At 42.4% G+C, this 18,292-nt stretch overlaps 1 protein-coding gene across 1 annotated transcript in view; it reads left to right on the top strand.

Moving 5' to 3' along the window:
• LRRC28 (leucine rich repeat containing 28) overlaps positions 1-17,418 on the top strand; it is a 56,702-nt gene extending 39,284 nt beyond the window's left edge. The window contains exons 7-10 of the mRNA XM_063448833.1: positions 11,315-11,417; positions 11,734-11,909; positions 13,072-13,231; positions 16,977-17,418. Coding sequence (XP_063304903.1) covers positions 11,315-11,417; positions 11,734-11,909; positions 13,072-13,231; positions 16,977-17,049 — 512 coding nt within the window. The 3' untranslated portion in view covers positions 17,050-17,418. The remainder of the gene's footprint in view (positions 1-11,314; positions 11,418-11,733; positions 11,910-13,071; positions 13,232-16,976) is intronic.
• The last annotated feature ends 874 nt before the right edge of the window (positions 17,419-18,292 follow it).

Below are 18,292 nucleotides of genomic sequence, written 5' to 3'. Positions count from 1 at the left end.
ACAGCTATAAATATACTTTAATGAGAGTAATTTGGGCTGCTAAACGGTACCAGAATGGTACATGTGATCATTATTAGCATTATTTCTAGTTAATTTACAAAAATAAATAATTTTAATAATAATGTTATTTTACTACTTAAATGGCTTTTGTATAATCAGTTTCGCTAAAGGTATGTAAAACCCATTATAGTTTTTCTGTAAAGGAACACCTTAGCATTGGAAATACAAATCTGTATTCCAAACGCTAAAGTCTCCCTGTCTCCCACTCCACTTCACATGGCGTCACACGTGCAATGAGAAGCCTCTGACTGGTTATTTCCCTGTAAAGAGACTGAAAGTCTCTTCCGGGAAAAGAGGGGAGGAATTACAAAGGCTGCTGTCATAGGAACTGCAACTTTTGTAAGCTTTTTTAGGCTATACTCCCAGTGAACACATACCTAAAAATATGCATGCGTGTATTCATTGGGGGTATATCAACTTAACTGTGATTTCATTTTTGGGAGGGAAGGGGGGTGGAAGTGTGGAGTGGTCCTTTAACTCTAAATTGCTACCTGTGCCTACCAAAAAAAACAAACACTTTTCTTAGTCCACCTCCAACCATTACCACTATCGTTGTCATTTATTTACTAAGGCAGATTACAGGTGCAAGGCACATGTACTTAGTCAGCCTTTTATACCTTCCAGCAGGGCCGGATTAACATAGGGGCTGATGGAGCTGCAGCTCCAGGCCCAGGCCCATGGAATAGGCCCATTGGTTTAAAAAAAATATATATTTTTTTTTTTACATTTTTTTTTTTTACACACTACTCTTAGGGTTGCCAGGTATTTCTCATGTATTTCTTAGGGTTGCCAGGTATTTCTCAGAAGTATTTCTCAGGTATTTGAGGCTGCCTAGCCGGTGCCGGTATTGCAGTAATACCGGCAATACAAATGTCTGTCTCAGTATAAACATAGATTATTCTGCAATACCAGCGCCGGCCAGTAGGGGTCGCTGTTTGTGTGGAGAGAGGCAGTGATAAGAAGTTACGGCATCTCTCTCCCTGCCTCTCTCTACTCACTGATCCGCGGGGAGCAGCTCTGCACAGAGACTCCAGACAGCAGCTCCGAGACATGGGGACGCTGAGACATTGGGACACTGGGGAACATGGGGACCCTGAGCATGGACGTCCGCAGGAATTTTTCCGGGGGGGGGAGGGGGGCATAATTGTAATGACATCCATGCTTGGCCCCTTTATGACAGTGTCATGAAAGGGAAGGAGCATAGTAATTTTCACATAAAGCAAGGATGAATAGCGTTTTCACAACTATGGTGTCAGGAATATATGTTTGTATTCCTGACACTATATAGTGTTCCTTTCATCAAATTACAGGAACATTCTGGTCACCATAACAACTTTATCGAAATGAAAATGCTGTGATGCAAGGAGGCCCCTGGGTGCTCTTTCTTTGAAGGGGTGAAACCGCTCTCAAATGGTTTACCCCCGAAGGCTTCCTTCAGCTCCAGATCTCCAGGTCGCTCAGTGGTATTCGACTTCTGAAACAGAGTGTCAGGAAGTGCAGATTGACGTTGGGCATGGGTGCCGCTGATTGGCTAGAGTGGTCAGCTGACACTCTAAGCCAATCGCTAGTTCCCGATTCATAAAAATGTTTTACGTTTTTATGAATGGGGAGCTACTGATTGGCTTAGAGTGCTAGCAGACCCATCTAGCCAATCAGCGGCACCCCTACCCAGCGGCCCTCTGTGTTTCCTGACACTCAGTAAATAAAAGTGAACACATTAACACTGATATTGTTTGTTTTTACCTGGGGACATGAGAAGGTCCAAAGTTTCCCTGCCAGGCCCAGATACCAACGCCTTATGATGTGGTGTCCAGAATGAAGTGCTCCAATCTCATTTTCTTCTCCTTCATTTGACACAGTCTTCTTTGTCTTCTGAGGCTCCTTCTGCTCCTTTACCTTTCTGCTACTTTCTGCTTATTTTGCGCCCTTCTGCTCCTTTCTCTTTCTGATCCCTTTCTGCTCCTTGATGGCTCTTCCTGCTCCTTGATGGCCCTTCCTGCTTCTTGCAGACCCTTCCTGCTTCTTGCAGACCCTTCCTGCTTCTTGCAGACCCTTCCTGCTTCTTACTGCCCTTCCTGCTTCTTTCTTCCCCTTCCAGCTTCTTGCAGCCCCTTGCTGATCCTTTCTGTTCCTTCTGATTCTTCCTGCCCCTTCCTGCTCCTTGCAGACCCTTCCTGCTCCTTGCAGACCCTTCCTAATCCTTTCTGCCCCTTCTTTCTCCTTGCTGCCCCTTCCTGCTCCTAGCAGACCCTTACTACTCCTTGCTGACCCCTCCTGCCCCTTGCAGACCCTTTTTACTCCTTGCAGACCCCTTCTGCTCCTTGCTGCCTCTTCCTACTCCATGCTGCCCCTTCCTACTCCTTGCAGACCCTTCCTGCTCCTTGCTGACCCCTCCTGCTCCTTGCTGCCTCTTCCTACTCCATGCTGCCCCTTCCTACTCCTTGCAGACCCTTCCTGCTCCTTGCAGACCCTTCCTGCTCCCTCTTCCTACTCCTTGCTGCCCCTTCCTACTCCTTGCTGCCCCTTCCTGCTCCTTGCTGCCCCTTCCTGCTCCTTGCTGCCCCTTCCTGCTCCTTGCTGCCCCTTCCTGCTCCTTGCTGCCTCTTCCTACTCCTTGCTGCCTCTTCCTACTCCTTGCTGACCCCTCTTGCTCCTTGCAGACCCTTCCTGCTCCTTGCTGCCTCTTCCTACTCCTTGCTGACCCCTCTTGCTCCTTGCAGACCCTTCCTACTCCTTGCAGACCGTCCCTACCCCTTCCTGCTGCCCCTTCCTATTCCTTGCTGACCCCTCCTGTCTCTTGCAGACCATTTCTACTCCTTGCTGACCCCTCCTGCTCCTTGCTGACCCCTCCTGCTCCTTGCTGCTCCTTCTACTTTACCCTCCTGCTCCTTGAAAACCTTTCGACCCTTTCCTGCTTCTTGCTGCCCCTTTCCATTCCTTGCTGACCCCTCCTGCCCCTTGCAGAACCTTTCTGCTCCTTCTACTTTACCTTCCTCTATGCGGTCTCCTCCACCCCCCATCCCTCACTTACCTGCTCTGTAGGCTGCCTCTGTGCTGCTCCTCTGCGGTTTCAGTCATGAGAGAGAGGCAGGGATAAGCTGTAGCTTCCTGCCTTTCTCCATTCACCTACTGGTCAGCGCTGGTATTGCACTGTATTCTCACACTAAAACGAAAAATAGCAGCACAAGCTGAAAAATCCGGGGGGGGCAAGTACCCCCCTTTACCCCCCCTTTCGAACGCCCATGACCCTGAGACACTAGGGACACAGTGGCCCTATGTCTCCCAGTGGCCCCTAGTCTGTGTCCCCATGTCTCTCAGCCACTGTCCCTAGTGTCTCAGTGTCCCCATGTCTCTAAGTGTCCCCTAGTGTCCTAGTGACATCAGGACACTGGGAGACATGAGGACACCTCTAAGGGACACTATAGACATGGGGATACAAACACTAGGGGACACTGGGCAACATGGGGACACTGAGAGGCATGGAGACACAGGGAGACATGGGGACACTGGGCAACTTTGAGACATAGGAGACATGGCAGTGTCCCCATGTCTCCCAGCCAGTGTCCCTAGTATCTCAGTATCGCCATGTGTCCCTGGTGTCTCTCAGTGTCTGTAGTGTGCCAGTGTCCCTAGTATCTCAGTGTTCCCTAGACTCCCAAAGTCCCCTAGTCTCCCAATGTCTCTGTGTCCCCATGTCTCCTAGTGTCTCAGTGTCCACTAGTATAAAAGAAAAAATCTCAGGCACTCACTGTAATAGATTTAGGCAGGTTTATTTCGACCTGTACCCAGGTCTTTATCAAGTCTCCAATGTCCCCTATGTATCAGTGTCCCCTATGTATCAGTGTCTCAGTGCCCCATGTCTCTCAGTGCCCATAGTGTCTCTGTGCCCATAGTGTCTCAGTGTCCCCTAGTATAAAATAAAAAAATCTCAGGCACTCACTGTGATAGATTTAACCAGGTTTATTGGACACCGCAACATTTTGACCTGTACCCAGGTTTTTATCAAGTCTCCAGTGTCCCATATATATCACAGTATCTCAGTGCCCCATGTCTCCCCGTGTCCCCTCGTGTCTGTCACCCAGTGTCCCCAAGAGTCTCAGATTTCCCAGGTCTCCCAGTGTTCCCTAGTATCTGTGTCCCCATGTCTCCCAGTGTCCCAATGTCTCTCAATGTCCCCTAGTGACATAGGGACCCTGGGAGACATGAGGACACAAACACTAAGGGACTGGGAGACATAGGGACACAGACATTCCCCCTTTTTGTGTATGTTCGCCCTTTCGGCCGTTCTGGTTATGTGATTTGTGTCAGTAGCCCACCCTTTTACCGCATCCATAGACTTCCTGCTTTACTGGACACTGCTGTTAGGGGGTATGGGTTTACTTGAAAGATGAAAGCATGAGATTAGCAAAGGGTATGTGTTTTCTCATAGTTGCATCCTATGAGTTTCCCTACTGCATCATCTCCATCAGATACATGACGTTTAGGAGGTAGGACTGTTTTAGTGTTTTTGGTCAATAAGATTTTGTAATTAGGCCCATCATAATTATCAGCACCAGGCCCACTGGGCTCTTAATCCGGCCCTGCCTTCCAGTTGTGGTTGCTATGGTGACAACTTAGAATGCGCGCCTTTTACCGCTTTATGTTCAAACTCCTAATAGTTAAACACTAAGATGCAGACAGTGAGTAGCTGTGGACAGCTAAACATGGGCCACGAAGTCAGACACCTCTCTGTATTTTTTGGCCACAAATATCTACTGGCTATTAGTAATAACATCATCGTATGGCTGATATTTAATGGCCACATTAAAAATGAGCCCTGGGTGGAAATTGCATGATGATTTATTGTTTAACAATACCAAGACCAGGTTTAGATTAACAAAAACAAAAGCAACATAGATTCACTGTAAGGGTGATCCAGAACTAAATAGTTGTTTAGTTAGGTTTGTTTCTGTCCCTATTCAACATGTTTGTATTGCTGTATGTTAAATATAATTATTTAGTAGTTTATTAACAAACAGCGAGCTGTGACGAGTAACATTTAACCCACTTCCTCTACGACTATACGTTGCTTGATCAGGACCCTCGTCACCTAATTCTTCCTACAGTATATTCATAAGTTAGCATTTTGGTCAATAGGCCTGTGACAAACTCACTTTTCTTTTTTTTTTTTTTTCTTTTTTTTTTAATTCTTTATTTTTGTTGTGCGGGTAGGTACATAGTTTTCACAAACGCCACAACAGCGTATATCAACATATATAAGCATATAAAAAGAGTATGTTAGTGGCTTGCATTATCGCACATTTTTTTTTTTTTATACGTAAGCAGGGTTACAATTATTGCCTGTAGTCGGTTCATCATTTAGCATTAGTATTTTAGCTAAGCAGTGACTCTGTTTATGTATTAAGGTATTGTGGTTGCATGCATAAGTATCATCACATGGTAGGTGCTAGTTAAGGCAAGCTAAGCAGTATTACATAGTATGAGGCTTTCCCTATGCTTAGCACACTTTAGTAGATATTAAACTTAAAGGGGACACGCTTAGTCTTGGTTAAGCATCATTGCAGGATTGATTAACTGTCGGCATAGAGTGATAGCAATCACATAAGTCTCATGTTTTTATATTCCGTAGGAGTGTCAGGTGTTTGGCATCTTGGTATCAGGCAGTTTCTCTGTCTTAGGTACTTCACCCGATTCCTGTGTTGGGCGCAGCTCGTATGTTGTCGCTGAGTCCATCAGGCTGGGCCCCGTGGCTGCCCCTATGAGGAGTACTCCTCTGCCCTCTGCTGGAGTCCCTCGGCTCGTTCCCGTCGTGATTGCTTGTCGGCGGGATGTTCTCTCGTTTAGCATCGCGGCTTTCAGTATGAGCCCTCAAGTGTGGGGTTGTGCTTCGCTGGTCAGGGGTCTCTGGTGCCGCTGAGTGGTGTGCAGGTTGGGCATGCTCGATGGTCCCGTTCTGGTGTGTGTGGGAGCGAGTGCTTGCGCCCGAGGAACGTGGCGCTGTTTCCCGCCATAAAGATCTTCGGCGTCTTTTTCGTCTGGTGGCCGCTCTGGAGGTTCGAGGCGGGTAGCCACGCAGGCGTCGCCGGATTGCAGGGCGAATCCATGCTGCCACCTCTCTGATCGCCAGCTGGAAGGACCGATCCCGAGTACGGAGCTGTGTCCAGAGGCTTGCACAGATCCGGTCAAAAAACTCTGCGGTATGCTTGGGTGGTTGGGCATGGGTGCTCGCTGTTGTAGGCCGCGCCTGTGCCGCCCTCTTGATTGGGCCTCGGCAGTTTAGTTTGGTTGCAGGCTGTGTCGCTTGTCTAGGGTAGTCCTTTGGCGTACCCATGGGGGCCGGGATATCCCCCACCGGCCCAGGGGGGGGGGTGTTAGAGCCCCAAGCCGACCGGCAGGTCCCACTTCGAGGCCGGGAATCGGCCGTCTCCCCTACCTCATGTGTTGCTGCGGGCATCGTGTATGTCCAGTGCCGGCGGGAGCCATGAGTTGCAGGCTTGCCCTGCTGCGGGGGGCAGTGTGGGTGTTCCCCCGGCTGAGATGCAAGATTTCGCTCAATTTGGAGTCTCGTTTGGCCCATTAGCGGCATTAAAAGTGAGTTCCTCTTGAGGAGCTCTGGTTCTAAGCGACCATCTTGGTCGGCTGTCAGGCCCCGCCCCCGACAAACTCACTTTTCAAGTGAGTTTGCCATGAGTTCTTGGAGGGGCCTGCTTGCCAGCCTCCTGCCCACAGACTATGGACCCTGTAAACTGTGATATAAACGTCTCCGTTTGTCTATTTGAATTATATGGTTCGGTAACTGAGCAGCCACACGAACTGTAGACCACCCGGGAGCTTGTTAAGCTTAATTGATACAATGTTGCAATTTCCACCGTACTGGTCTAAGTGTTCGTCTGGGTGGCCGCAATTCCTATGGACGACCACGAGTAGGCGGCCATCTTATTCGCATGTAACAAAACTGCGAATAGACTTCAGGGGGACTTAGCTGCAAATGCCCTGGAACTATTTTCGGCATGAAAACTTCGCGGTTCCCGGTCAGTTCCCCAGCGGCACTTAGCCGCGATTCTATGGAACTATTTTTGGCTATGAGTCCATGCCTAGAAATTCCTGAACCCCTGAACTGATCTAGGTGGTTTTTGGATATGTTGGTCACTCAGATCAGGGCTATCAGGATTGTAACATATGTGGGGTTTTATGTATTTTTAGGGTACTTTTGAGGTGTTTTGAAAAAGTATGTTTTTCTGTACTTGGAGATAATTGGATTAGAATTAGTACAGTTACTGATCCAATTATCTCCCAGGCAGAGGGGAGGGATTGTATGCTTGTATATGGGAGTGTCATTTATTTAAACACCTTTGTCATTCATCTGTGACTTTGTGCTGCAGTCCCCCACAAGGTCCAGTTGGGAGTGCCCCTTGCATGGGGACATGCATATAAGGCCAGTTGTGGCTGCTATTAAAGCATTCCAGCTTGCACTCCAAAACTGCGTGTCGTCCTGTTATTGGAGGGAAGGAATATTTACCCCTGTGTCTGCTATTCCAGCTTGCAGGGAATTCAACGGGGGAAAGTCCTTGTAAGGACTAGAGCTCCCAGGCCGGATTGTCGTCCAGTGCCTAGGGCTTTCTAGAGCAAATTCCCCATTTGGCTTCAGGAAGGAGCGTTCCCAGGGCCCCAGTCAAGCCACAGCGACTGTGGCCAGAAGTGCTGTGGTTTGTTCCCTGTTCCAGCTAGGAAGCAGTCCTTGGCAGAGGTACCCAGCCAGGGGTACAGGCTCCGTTACAAAGCCCCTTAGCCAATCGGTAGCGGTGTATGGATGCTGAATGTCTGGATGCTGTGGAATGTTTTTAGACTTTTGGGAAGCTTTTGTTAACATCTCATAATAAACAATCAGGGTTTTCACAAACTGAGTTATGACTGTTGCTGAGATGGGGAATATCTCCAAATGAACTTGTTAAACCTCAATTTTGCCATTCACACTTAATTAGCTAAAACTAAGTTTAGTGAATTACCCTGTATATCTCTAACTAGGTGTTTTCAGATGCATCATTCGGTTAGAAGTACTGTATCTGAAGCACCAAATACTGAGCTATGTCATTGAACTATATATCTTGTTTACGGCTTATATGTGGATTATTGGCGTGTTGCACTAATGATATCTTCATTCTTAATGTGCACACATCTTGACTTCTAACAAGCCGGAAGTGTGCTTGCATCTTTGCTCCAGAAATGTGTAAGCATTACAATCATTGAAAGTACGGTACTTGTTACTTATTTTGAGATGTCAATTTGACGTGTTTTATACTTCTCTGTATTGAATCCCCTTTTTATCCTGAGAGGGATACTTTGCTTTAATAAGCAAATGGCAGTGGAGGTTTTCAATTAACATTTCTTTTTCTGTTGTGGTGTTTACACACTTTCATCTTGTTTAATACTTGATGCAGGAAGTAGATAATAATTAATACATTCTGACGCTTTAGCGGAGTCTAATTATCTTCAGATGAAAATCAGGGGAGGGGGTCACTTGAGGGCTTCTAAGATATGGACGAGGGACTATTTTATGCATTAAAGGAAAACAGTAGAACCAAGATCTCCGATAATCTAAGAACAATACACATGGAAAGCCACAGTTCCAGATTCTGAAAAAAATAAACTTAAAAGAGTTTATTCACTAAACACCACATTTTCACAAATTAGAATTGCAAAATTTAGTCTAATAAGCTATTTGGAGTATTTTTCCTAATCTGTTATTTTTGAACTTTTCAGAATTTAGTGAATAAACACCAAAGCTTTCAGCATGTTATTTGGTTTCATTTGCCAGATCTGGAAAACGAAAAAAATGTGTGGGTTGTGACATTGTATTCTTGATCATTCCTTCTTTTCCTGCCTAGGACAGGGATTCCATTTGGCAGTCAACATGTTAACTTACAAGTAATCTTTTTGTTGCTGCCTCAAAGATAATTTTGATTTTCTCCATTATCTTGCTTGCTTATGTGTATTTCCCTCTTCTCTTGGCAGGACTTTGCTTCTATACAAACATCGTTTACTTTGGTCTGTTCTGCTCAGTTAGCAAAAGTTCCCATATTTGGGCTTTGTGTGAGTCTGGCCATCAGCACCAGTCCAGTCCAAAGCTCGATGTAAATCACACACATTGCTCTCCAGACAATGGAGCTGCAGCTGCCAACTTCTGAGCTCCGGTGATAAAAAATAAAATCATGTGCTGGGCACCTGCCAAGAAGCTAGCCGAGCGACAATGTGTTATGAAAGCTAAACCTGTTTCTCATCGAGCACTGGTTTCCAGCTTTTTGCATATAAGGAACCAATTTTAATTTCCAAACATTTTTTGGTACCAACATTCTTGTAGTCTTTGGTGACTATTTTTCTTTACTGCTTTCCAGGATCTCTTACTCTCCATTCAACACACATGATCCAGTCTAACACTTACCAGGTCTCTAATTCTTATGTTTTTAACAATTATTTTTTTAGAAAGGGAAAGGTTTTTTTTCCCCCCTCCTCTCTCCTTTTACAGTTCCCTGGTCTCTTAATTCAACGATTTAGCAGAACAGCTCTGGCAGTCAGTATCCAGCACAGATCTGTTGAAATGCAGTAACACTAACCATAGATTTCTGATACAGATGTAAACAGAGCTCACAATTCACAAATGTATTATTATGTGGACTTTAGGATGCCTTCAACATTTGTTCCTGGTGATCATCTGTAGTGGACCTCCAGAACACTGGTCTATTACACTCAACCATAATTATCATTTATTGCCGGGCTCTCTTTCACATACGTTAGAATGCTGTCTTCTGCTTTCTTCAACACTCAGTCTCTATGTTCCATTGCATTGTTCATGTTCTTCTATCTCATCTGTGCTCGCCCCTATCTTTCCATTTGTACTATCTTCTATATCTTATCCATTACTGTCTTTCTTTTTTTGTTCCTCAGTGTCCTTTTCCAATTTTCTTCCTGTGCCACCAGAGATGGCTCTTTGCTGTTAATTGTGATGATCAAAGTAAAGCATGTATTACTTAATTATGTTAATAAAGATAAGGTACAGTAGAACAATGAGTAGTAAGACATCAGTTTGGGGAAAGACGCGCAATGGGGAGAGAAAAAGGAAAAAGAAAAGAAGTTAGTTTGTTCAGGATGTTGATGTATTCTGAACTACACAAATCCTTCTTTATCAACCCAATGCAAATACTTATTGAACAGATTACAGGGCTACAGAAGCATGTCTGTAGATTAATCTTAAAGGGATAATACTAATTAGGATTATAATAACATATATTTCTTGAGACAGTGACCCTCTCCAATTGTGCATATGTTTTTGGAATCCAGGACCTGGTGGTCTGGTGTACAGTCACAGAAGGTCTCTGGAGTCACAGATTGAGATTCTTGCACGCTCATTAGGCTCAACTGTAGAAATCACTGAGGGGGGTAGGATATGTGGTAAAAAAAAAAAAAAAAAAACATGTGGCCTTTAGTCCAAGTGTTAAAACATGCATATAGAAGTAAAGGACCTCAAAGAAATCTTTAGGAGTTAGCCTGATCATTTCAGGATCTTTGTGATCAATCATGTGCCATGTAACATTCTCCTAGTGACACCACAGGTAACTTTTTTATGTGGATCCTGGGATCTTTTTCTCTACTACCATGCCTGGAAAAGTTGTATTATTATTTATGAAGAGCCAAAAAATTCAAAAAGGCTAAAGTGGAAATGGAGGAGGGACATGATAAATGTGCTGTTATTGAGAATCCTGTAACTTTACCTCATCCATCATAATCAAAAAATATTGGGGTGACAGAGGGTGCATTGTGAGTTTTGAGCGTTGTCAAAATAATCAATACCCCTTTAGTTATAGGGACTTTGTGATCCTCCGAATTCTAAACTTTTTTTCCTCCTATTTAAATGCCAGGAGAGTGGTTTTATTACACTCAGCATTTGGGACAGTGGCTTTCCATGTGTAGACCTTGGTTCTACTGCTGCCTTTTCCTTTAAAACATAACATTGTCTCTCGTCCATATCTTAGGGTTGTGAAATTGAACATTCTTTCATAGCTGTGCTTTTCATAGAATCAAAGTGACCAAATAGTGTGTTGGCCGAATGTGTAAATTGAAATATATATATATAAATATAAATATATATATATATATATATATGTGAACACAGTGAGTGCACTATTTGACAGCGTGCTCATAATCTGTGCATTGTTGGTACTTTGACTGGTCAAATGGTTTGTTTCTATTCTCTCTTCAGATTTGGGAAGATCTCGTGAACTACAATATGTCTATGTGGATAACAATATTCAGCTTAAAGGCCTCCCTTCTTTCCTGTATAACAAAGTCATTGGCTGTAGTGGGTAAGCCCATTCCTCTATGCGTTTATGGCTCTGTGGCATAGAATCCGCTAATAACATTTAACCACAAAATAAGGAATGTATAAAAGGGTTTAAAATGTCAAGTTCCTTGCTGCTAACATAATGTCATGTTTGTCGTGACTAAAGCAAACGGCACTTTAATGCTGATCAAGGGGCCAGTGCTGACTTCTGTAGAGTTGGAAAACTTTGAAAGCTTATACAAAAACTATGCTTTAAACAAAACTGTTTAAACTGTCCTGCCTTCAGTTCCTGCAACGTATTGTTGTGTAAATTATTTTTTTTTCCAACTTTTTCACAGCTGTGGCTCCCCTGTTCCCATTCATGAGATAAAGCTACTTTCCTTTACATCTGGGCAGCTCAGCGTCCATCTTCCGGCAGAGGTGAAAGCCATAGGTTCTGCAGCAGATTCTGTGTTACCACTACAAGAACTGGCACTGCGAACCCTTCATGCTGCTTTCTGCTCATATTTAGAAGGTGAGAGCAAGCAATTGTCACACGTCTTAAATTGTTCATTTCATCTTCACCAACCACTGAACTTTAAAACCATTCTTCCATCAATCTGATGAGTCATTAACGTGATGGTATCGGCAAAGATGATCAGACTTCCCTTGGTCAGAGGTTCAGTCAGAAGCTTAACCCCTTAAGGACCAAACTTCTGGAATAAAAGGGAATCATGACATGCCACACATGTCATGTGTCCTTAAGGGGTTAAATAAGCAGGAAGAGTATGTGGGCATCTTGCCCACAGCTTTCCTTTTAGGGACATCACCTATGCCGCTCAGTGTCTGTGTATGATTTTAATGTAAGTGTGATCAAAGTATCGAAATTATTCAGTTCTACTTATGCGTGTAAGGTAATATGGATGTTGTCACCAGGTATCTATAGCTTGTGTTTATGGATGAATGGTCCATAATTTCCAAAGCCCCCACCACTGGGGAAAAAGGGTCGATAATGCTTACTATTCTAAGCAATACAAAGTGGAATGCAAAATATTTAGGAAAGGACATTTCTACAAAACAAATAATTACTTCCCTGATTAGAAAATGTGCACTGTTTCTAAAATCATAGCATCTTCCAAGTGGGAAAGGGAATTGAGAAAAGAGCAAGATAAAAATTTTCTTTTGGTTTGTGCGGCTGGTGTGATCTCTGTTGTCAGGCTGTTAGAATGTAAAGGGACAGTCATTCCAGTCTCATAAAGTACTTTAGCTTGCTGAAGTGCTTTAGCAGTTAGCATGTCCGTTTCAAGAGGAAATCTACACTTTTATAAATCCCCTTAGTAACATCGCCAGCTGTCAGACAGCCAGGAGGTATCCTACCTCACTTGCTTTGATTTGACTTCAAACTAGAAGTGAGTGCTTCTTCTCAAGAAGCATTGTTGACATAAGGCAGTGATTTGTTGAGGATGCACTGTATGTCCCAATGATTGGAAAAGCTCAAATAAAGGTGAGCTTATAGCAATTTTAACCCTTTTAGTACTGAAATTGAGGGGGGTGTAACGTCTACATAATATGAACACTTCAGTTAAAAAATATCTTTGTAAATTATGACATTTATGTTATGCCTTTTATAAGTGTTTTGTGGTAATGTTATCATTTTAAAGCTTAATCTTGTTTTAATGTTATGTTTCTTTTTGTAGACATAAGCTACATATCCCCCATTTCATTACCTAGAAGTCTCCTGGAGCTTTTGCAGTGCCCCCTTGGACACTGTCACCGTTGCAGTCAATCTATGTTTACTATCGTCTATCCAAAGCTCTTCCCCCTTCGAGAGACACCCATGGCTGGGCTTCATCAGGGGTAATTCAGAAGTTATACTGTAACAACTTGTTTTTATGCAAACTCTTGGGTACAGCAGGGTTTTCAGTGCAACTTATGAGGAAGCATTAGCCTGAGCAGCTCTTATTGGCTGAGAGTGTCAATTCTGTCTATCACAGTGCTCATTGCTGGCATAAGTTGGTATGGCTACAATTCAGACGTGTGTAATCTCTCACTTAGCAAATATCTAATAGGTACCAGGTCATGGGAAGCCAGGGACCCTCATTCTGTGTTAATCTGCTCGAAAATGATTTAACACTGTAGGGACAGTGCCAGGTGACTCCAGGCACTATAACCAATTCAATGAGATGAAATTAAATGGTCATAGTGTCTACTGTGCCCTACACTTGCTGTTTGTAGTTCCTATCAAGTTATCTATATAAATAGATATCTTTATTTGTCTAAACGTTCTCGGAATAGCTAAACTACTTATTGCTCATAGCCTGTGTATACCTCTTTCTTAAGGGTTTATGGTATATGCGTAGTGCAAACAGTGGAAGAAACAGATTTATTTTAGATGTCACCTTTTATTTCTAGTTTATTCTTGATTTTAATGTTTTATCTCTATACATTAAAACGGGTGGGTCACATTAAAGTCTCATCATTAAAGGTTTTGGCGTAAAAAGGAATAAAGGAACATATACTGTCCAACACAGCATGTTTACGAACAGTCCCTGCCACTATTAGAGTATAGACTACAAGTCATTTCTTTGCAATCTGCTCTTGGGAGTCAAGGACCATTACACTAAGATTCGGTGACCGTAGCACAGCTCTAACTAGGTAGTCTATCGTTCTACACTTTGATCTAGACATTGTACAAACGGATCATTTTCTGGCTGCGTCAGTTAGTTAGATACAGGGCAGCGTTCATTTTGTAGTTTTTCTCATTTTTTTTTTTTTTTTTTTTTTACCCCCGTCTCATTTTTGTACCATCTTTTATAATGTTTCCTTCCATTATGCGTGGATAGACAATCCAGCTGGTTTAAAGTACAATTGCCATGATGATCACCTCTTAGGGCTGAGCATTAGTGCCCTAACAGCCCACGGCAGCCAGAATGGATAAACATCTCCGTTCTCTGTTCTGACCTGGATGTTTCTGTAGATGGCCTAGTACGTAAAGCCGATTAGTATGTTGTCTCACATATGTAACCGTAGCTTGTATAGAAATCCAAAACACTTGTAAAATGTCATCATGTTTTACCATCATATTGAACAACTGCGTTAAATTAGAGGCAAAAATACCCAGTGCTGCCTTGTTTAATGGGACACCAGCAGCACCCCATTCCATCAAGAACATATACTAATTTGCATTGCCATAATACAGACTGGGGCTGTGGGGGCTGTCAGAGAGTTTACTTACCTCTCCTGCAGCTCCTGTCAGCTTCCTCCTCCTCCGCGCCGTCCGTTCAGCACCTCGGTCAGCTCCCACTGCAAGTCTCGCCGCGGCTCTCGCGAGACTTACAGTGTGAGCTGATAGAGGTGCTGAACGGACGGCACAGAGGAGGAGAGAGCTGACAGGAGCTGCAGGAGAGGTAAGTAAACTCTCTGACGGCCCCCTCCTCCCCCCCCACTGAACTACCAATGCCACTGGACCACCAGGGAAGAAGCCCCCCTCCCTGCTATGTATAAAGCAGCGAGGGGGGACGAAAAAAATTAAATAATAAATATTACAAATAAAATAATAAAAAATAAATATTAAAATAATAAAAATTAACCATAAAAAATATTAAAAAAATAAAAAAATATGCCCACTCCCCACCAAGGCTCTGCAACACACACACATACACACACACACTGCACACATACACACACTGCACTCATACACACACGCTGCATTCATACACACACTGTAAATAAATATTCAATTAATATAATTTTTTTAGGATCTAATTTTATTTAAAAATTTACCAGTACCTGCTGCATTTCCCACCCTAGTCTTATACTCGAGTCAATACGTTTTCCCAGTTTTTTGGGGTAAAATTAGGGGCCTCGGCTTATATTCGGGTCGGCTTATACTCGAGTATATACGGTAATCCTTATTTTTTAAATAAAGGGCAAGAAATGTACAGAAATATTGCCATCTTATCTCAGGGTTTTCAAGTTGCAGGAACAAAGAGTGTGTCCGTTTTCAGCTGCAGGGATGCAGGAACACCACAATGTTAGAAGCAGTGGAGATGCATTATGGATACAAATAGGGATGTTATATGCAATTAGTTCTCTCAAGATTGCATCGTCTTCATTTTTTACCTGCTAACATTATGTATTTTATCATGATGCAGAAAGATGTAAACAATAAATGTTACTCCAGATCTGAGATTAGGGGCAAGCCAGAAAGCATGAATGACAAGCTCTGAGCGTCTGATGACCAGACATAGTTAGAAGCTTCTCGCACGGTTCTTATTTCTAGCTTGATGTCTGGTTCAAGGACACAGCTCTCTCTTAGTAATACAGTTAATATTCTTGTATTAATCGTTCCCCAGCCTCAGCTTAGTGGTATTCTGATGGAATAAAATATTACATAAAGTGAAGATATAAATCCAGATTGAGGTTCTGCTGTTGATATGTTATTTTACTTTCTTTTAGTGGGACATCCTTTTCATCCTTTTCTTTTTTTTAACACTGTGATAGTTTAAATGGAACACAGTGTTTTACTGATAATCTACTAGCTTTATTTTTGTTTGCAAATTGAAATCTTATTACAAACTGCTGTGTAAAGTCATCAAGATTTTATTTTGTTTATTTCTGGATAACCATAGAATCCTTTGTCTTTGGAATAGAGAAGCCATTAGTTTAAGGGAAATGAGTAGAGAACCGTTTGCTAGTTGGCATGTATGTGTACATATGTGAGTGTGTACCGGCACCTAGATATTGATCAGTGAAAATCCATATCAGGGTATAAAGCAAATATTATTAAAAATAACAATCACAAGAAATACTTGCTCCACCATTTTTGTTCATAAGAACCGCTTACATTCCAAGACCAAGCACAAATGGAATGACTGAAACTGGTCAAAAGCAGATTTTATAGATGCCTGGCACTTTCACAAAATGCCAGGATGTATAAATGCAAAGTGAATATGCATGGTTTTGTGTTGTATGGTTTTATGTTGAATATGTAGTGGTTCTGACCAAAGAGAACTTGAAGATTGCTGCTCCATGGAGAAAGAGTAAGCTGGGATAGGAAATGAAAACATATATTTACTTTAAAAATTAAACACAAGGGTTCCAGAAGGCATGTCATCTTTTTATTATTGTGTGTGTGTGTGTGTGTGTGTGTGTGTCTATATATATATATATATCACTGGCAGAGTGAAGCTTGTTACGAGTTGAGGGAACCTTGTCATAAAGCTGATATAATGGCAACAATACAACAACAACAAATCATATGTTCATAAATGTAAACTTAATTACTACTTAATTACATTAAAAATATGTTATTCGAACAAGAAGGAAGAAAGTGTTCTAATAATAATTGCATTACTCAAGGTTAACATCCATCACAGTTACAGGTCCCAAATTAACAGTCTCTTGGCAGACTTCTCCATATGTCATACAATCTTTCCCTTGTGTGTAAGTGGTATAGAAAGGATGGGGTAACTGTTTGGGTTGATATGGCAAAAGGACACCAATGGACCAGGAGAGAGAGCATTCCATTACATAATGCACTCCAATGCTTTACTTGTTTTCTAATTAGCTAACATGGGCCCTCTGTTTTTTTTTTCCCCAGGAGGACAGCGGTTAGTTTTGTCGCCTACTGTTGCTCAACCCAGTGTTTGCAGACATTTGACCTACTAAGTTGATAAATCTTTCCTTGCCTCTCCCTTGGTTGTCCTGCCAGTTTGAAACTACCAGGGGTAATCAACTTCTAATTTGCAGCTTCTGTGGACTGTAACTCCTTTGACATCCATCCAGCCTTTTATAGTTTTTGTGAACATCATCGTGGGAGTTGAGAACCATGCAAGCTGGAGTGCCTATAATAGCCTGTGTCTGGGATTGTTCTATCCATTAAGAACACCACCCAGCAAACCCAGCAGTGACATTAACTGATTTACCAGTCCCTGAAAATTACCACGTCTCAGTGTAGGACATCTTCTAAATTGGTCATCTTCTTTTCAGTCAGTTTATGATTTGCTTTCCTTACAACATGAATTGCTGTAAACATCCCTTAACTTCTTGTGTGATAATGTATTAATCAAAAATATCAGTGAAAACTGGAAATACTGTTAAAACATGGGTTTCTAAGCCTGCGCTTGATTTGTGTAATCGTTAATTTAATATGGTGTGCCAACCCTGAAAGAGGATAATGTTAGACCATTTTTATTATTATTATTTTATAAATTTCAAAATTATCAACAAATCCTGTAGCATTATGCAGTAACCAGATACATTTTGGAATAAAAAGTGGGAAGTACATATTTGAAAAATCATTATTACACCGCTTATCCAGGTAACCAACTCTGGGCCAAAATGCAGTGGTACTGCTCCAGCTAGTATTTTGACTAAACCTCTTGTATGTTTATGTTTGTAGCCAAAAAGGCATGAGTAATTATATTTTTTTAACAGCAACCCTCATTTGTTAGAACCTCTTCTATAAATGGGGTCACTCAAATATTGCCAAATTAATAATTTTGCAATCTCAGCTGGATTTACTTCTCATTTCCTCCTTGGTTTCTTGTTTTCTTCAAATTTACTGCACATACTTGTGAGTATTTCAAGGCAGGAAGGAATATAGAGGGTTTCAGAGTTAAAACTTTTTTTAAAAATAGAGCAAAAGGTGAACCACTTGAATATTTTATATAGCTCTGGTCTTGAGACAGTTCAGTAAAGACAATCCTATTATGGGAAACAGTTGTCAGCAAGACAAAATTATCTGGATAGAATGGATCAAAGACGCAGTACATTCAATTAAAGGGATACTAAAGGGAAATAGTGACCAGAACAACTACAGTTTAATGTAGTTGTGCTGGTGTCTATAGCCTGTCTCTACAGGCATTTTAATGTAAACGCTGCCTTCTCAAAGAAAAGGCAGTGTTTACGTTACTG

The sequence above is a fragment of the Pelobates fuscus genome, chromosome 3 (genome assembly GCF_036172605.1).
Source record: "Pelobates fuscus isolate aPelFus1 chromosome 3, aPelFus1.pri, whole genome shotgun sequence".
In the NCBI taxonomy this organism is placed as follows: Eukaryota; Metazoa; Chordata; class Amphibia; order Anura; family Pelobatidae; genus Pelobates; species Pelobates fuscus.
This window is presented reverse-complemented; position numbering and strand designations above follow the sequence as displayed.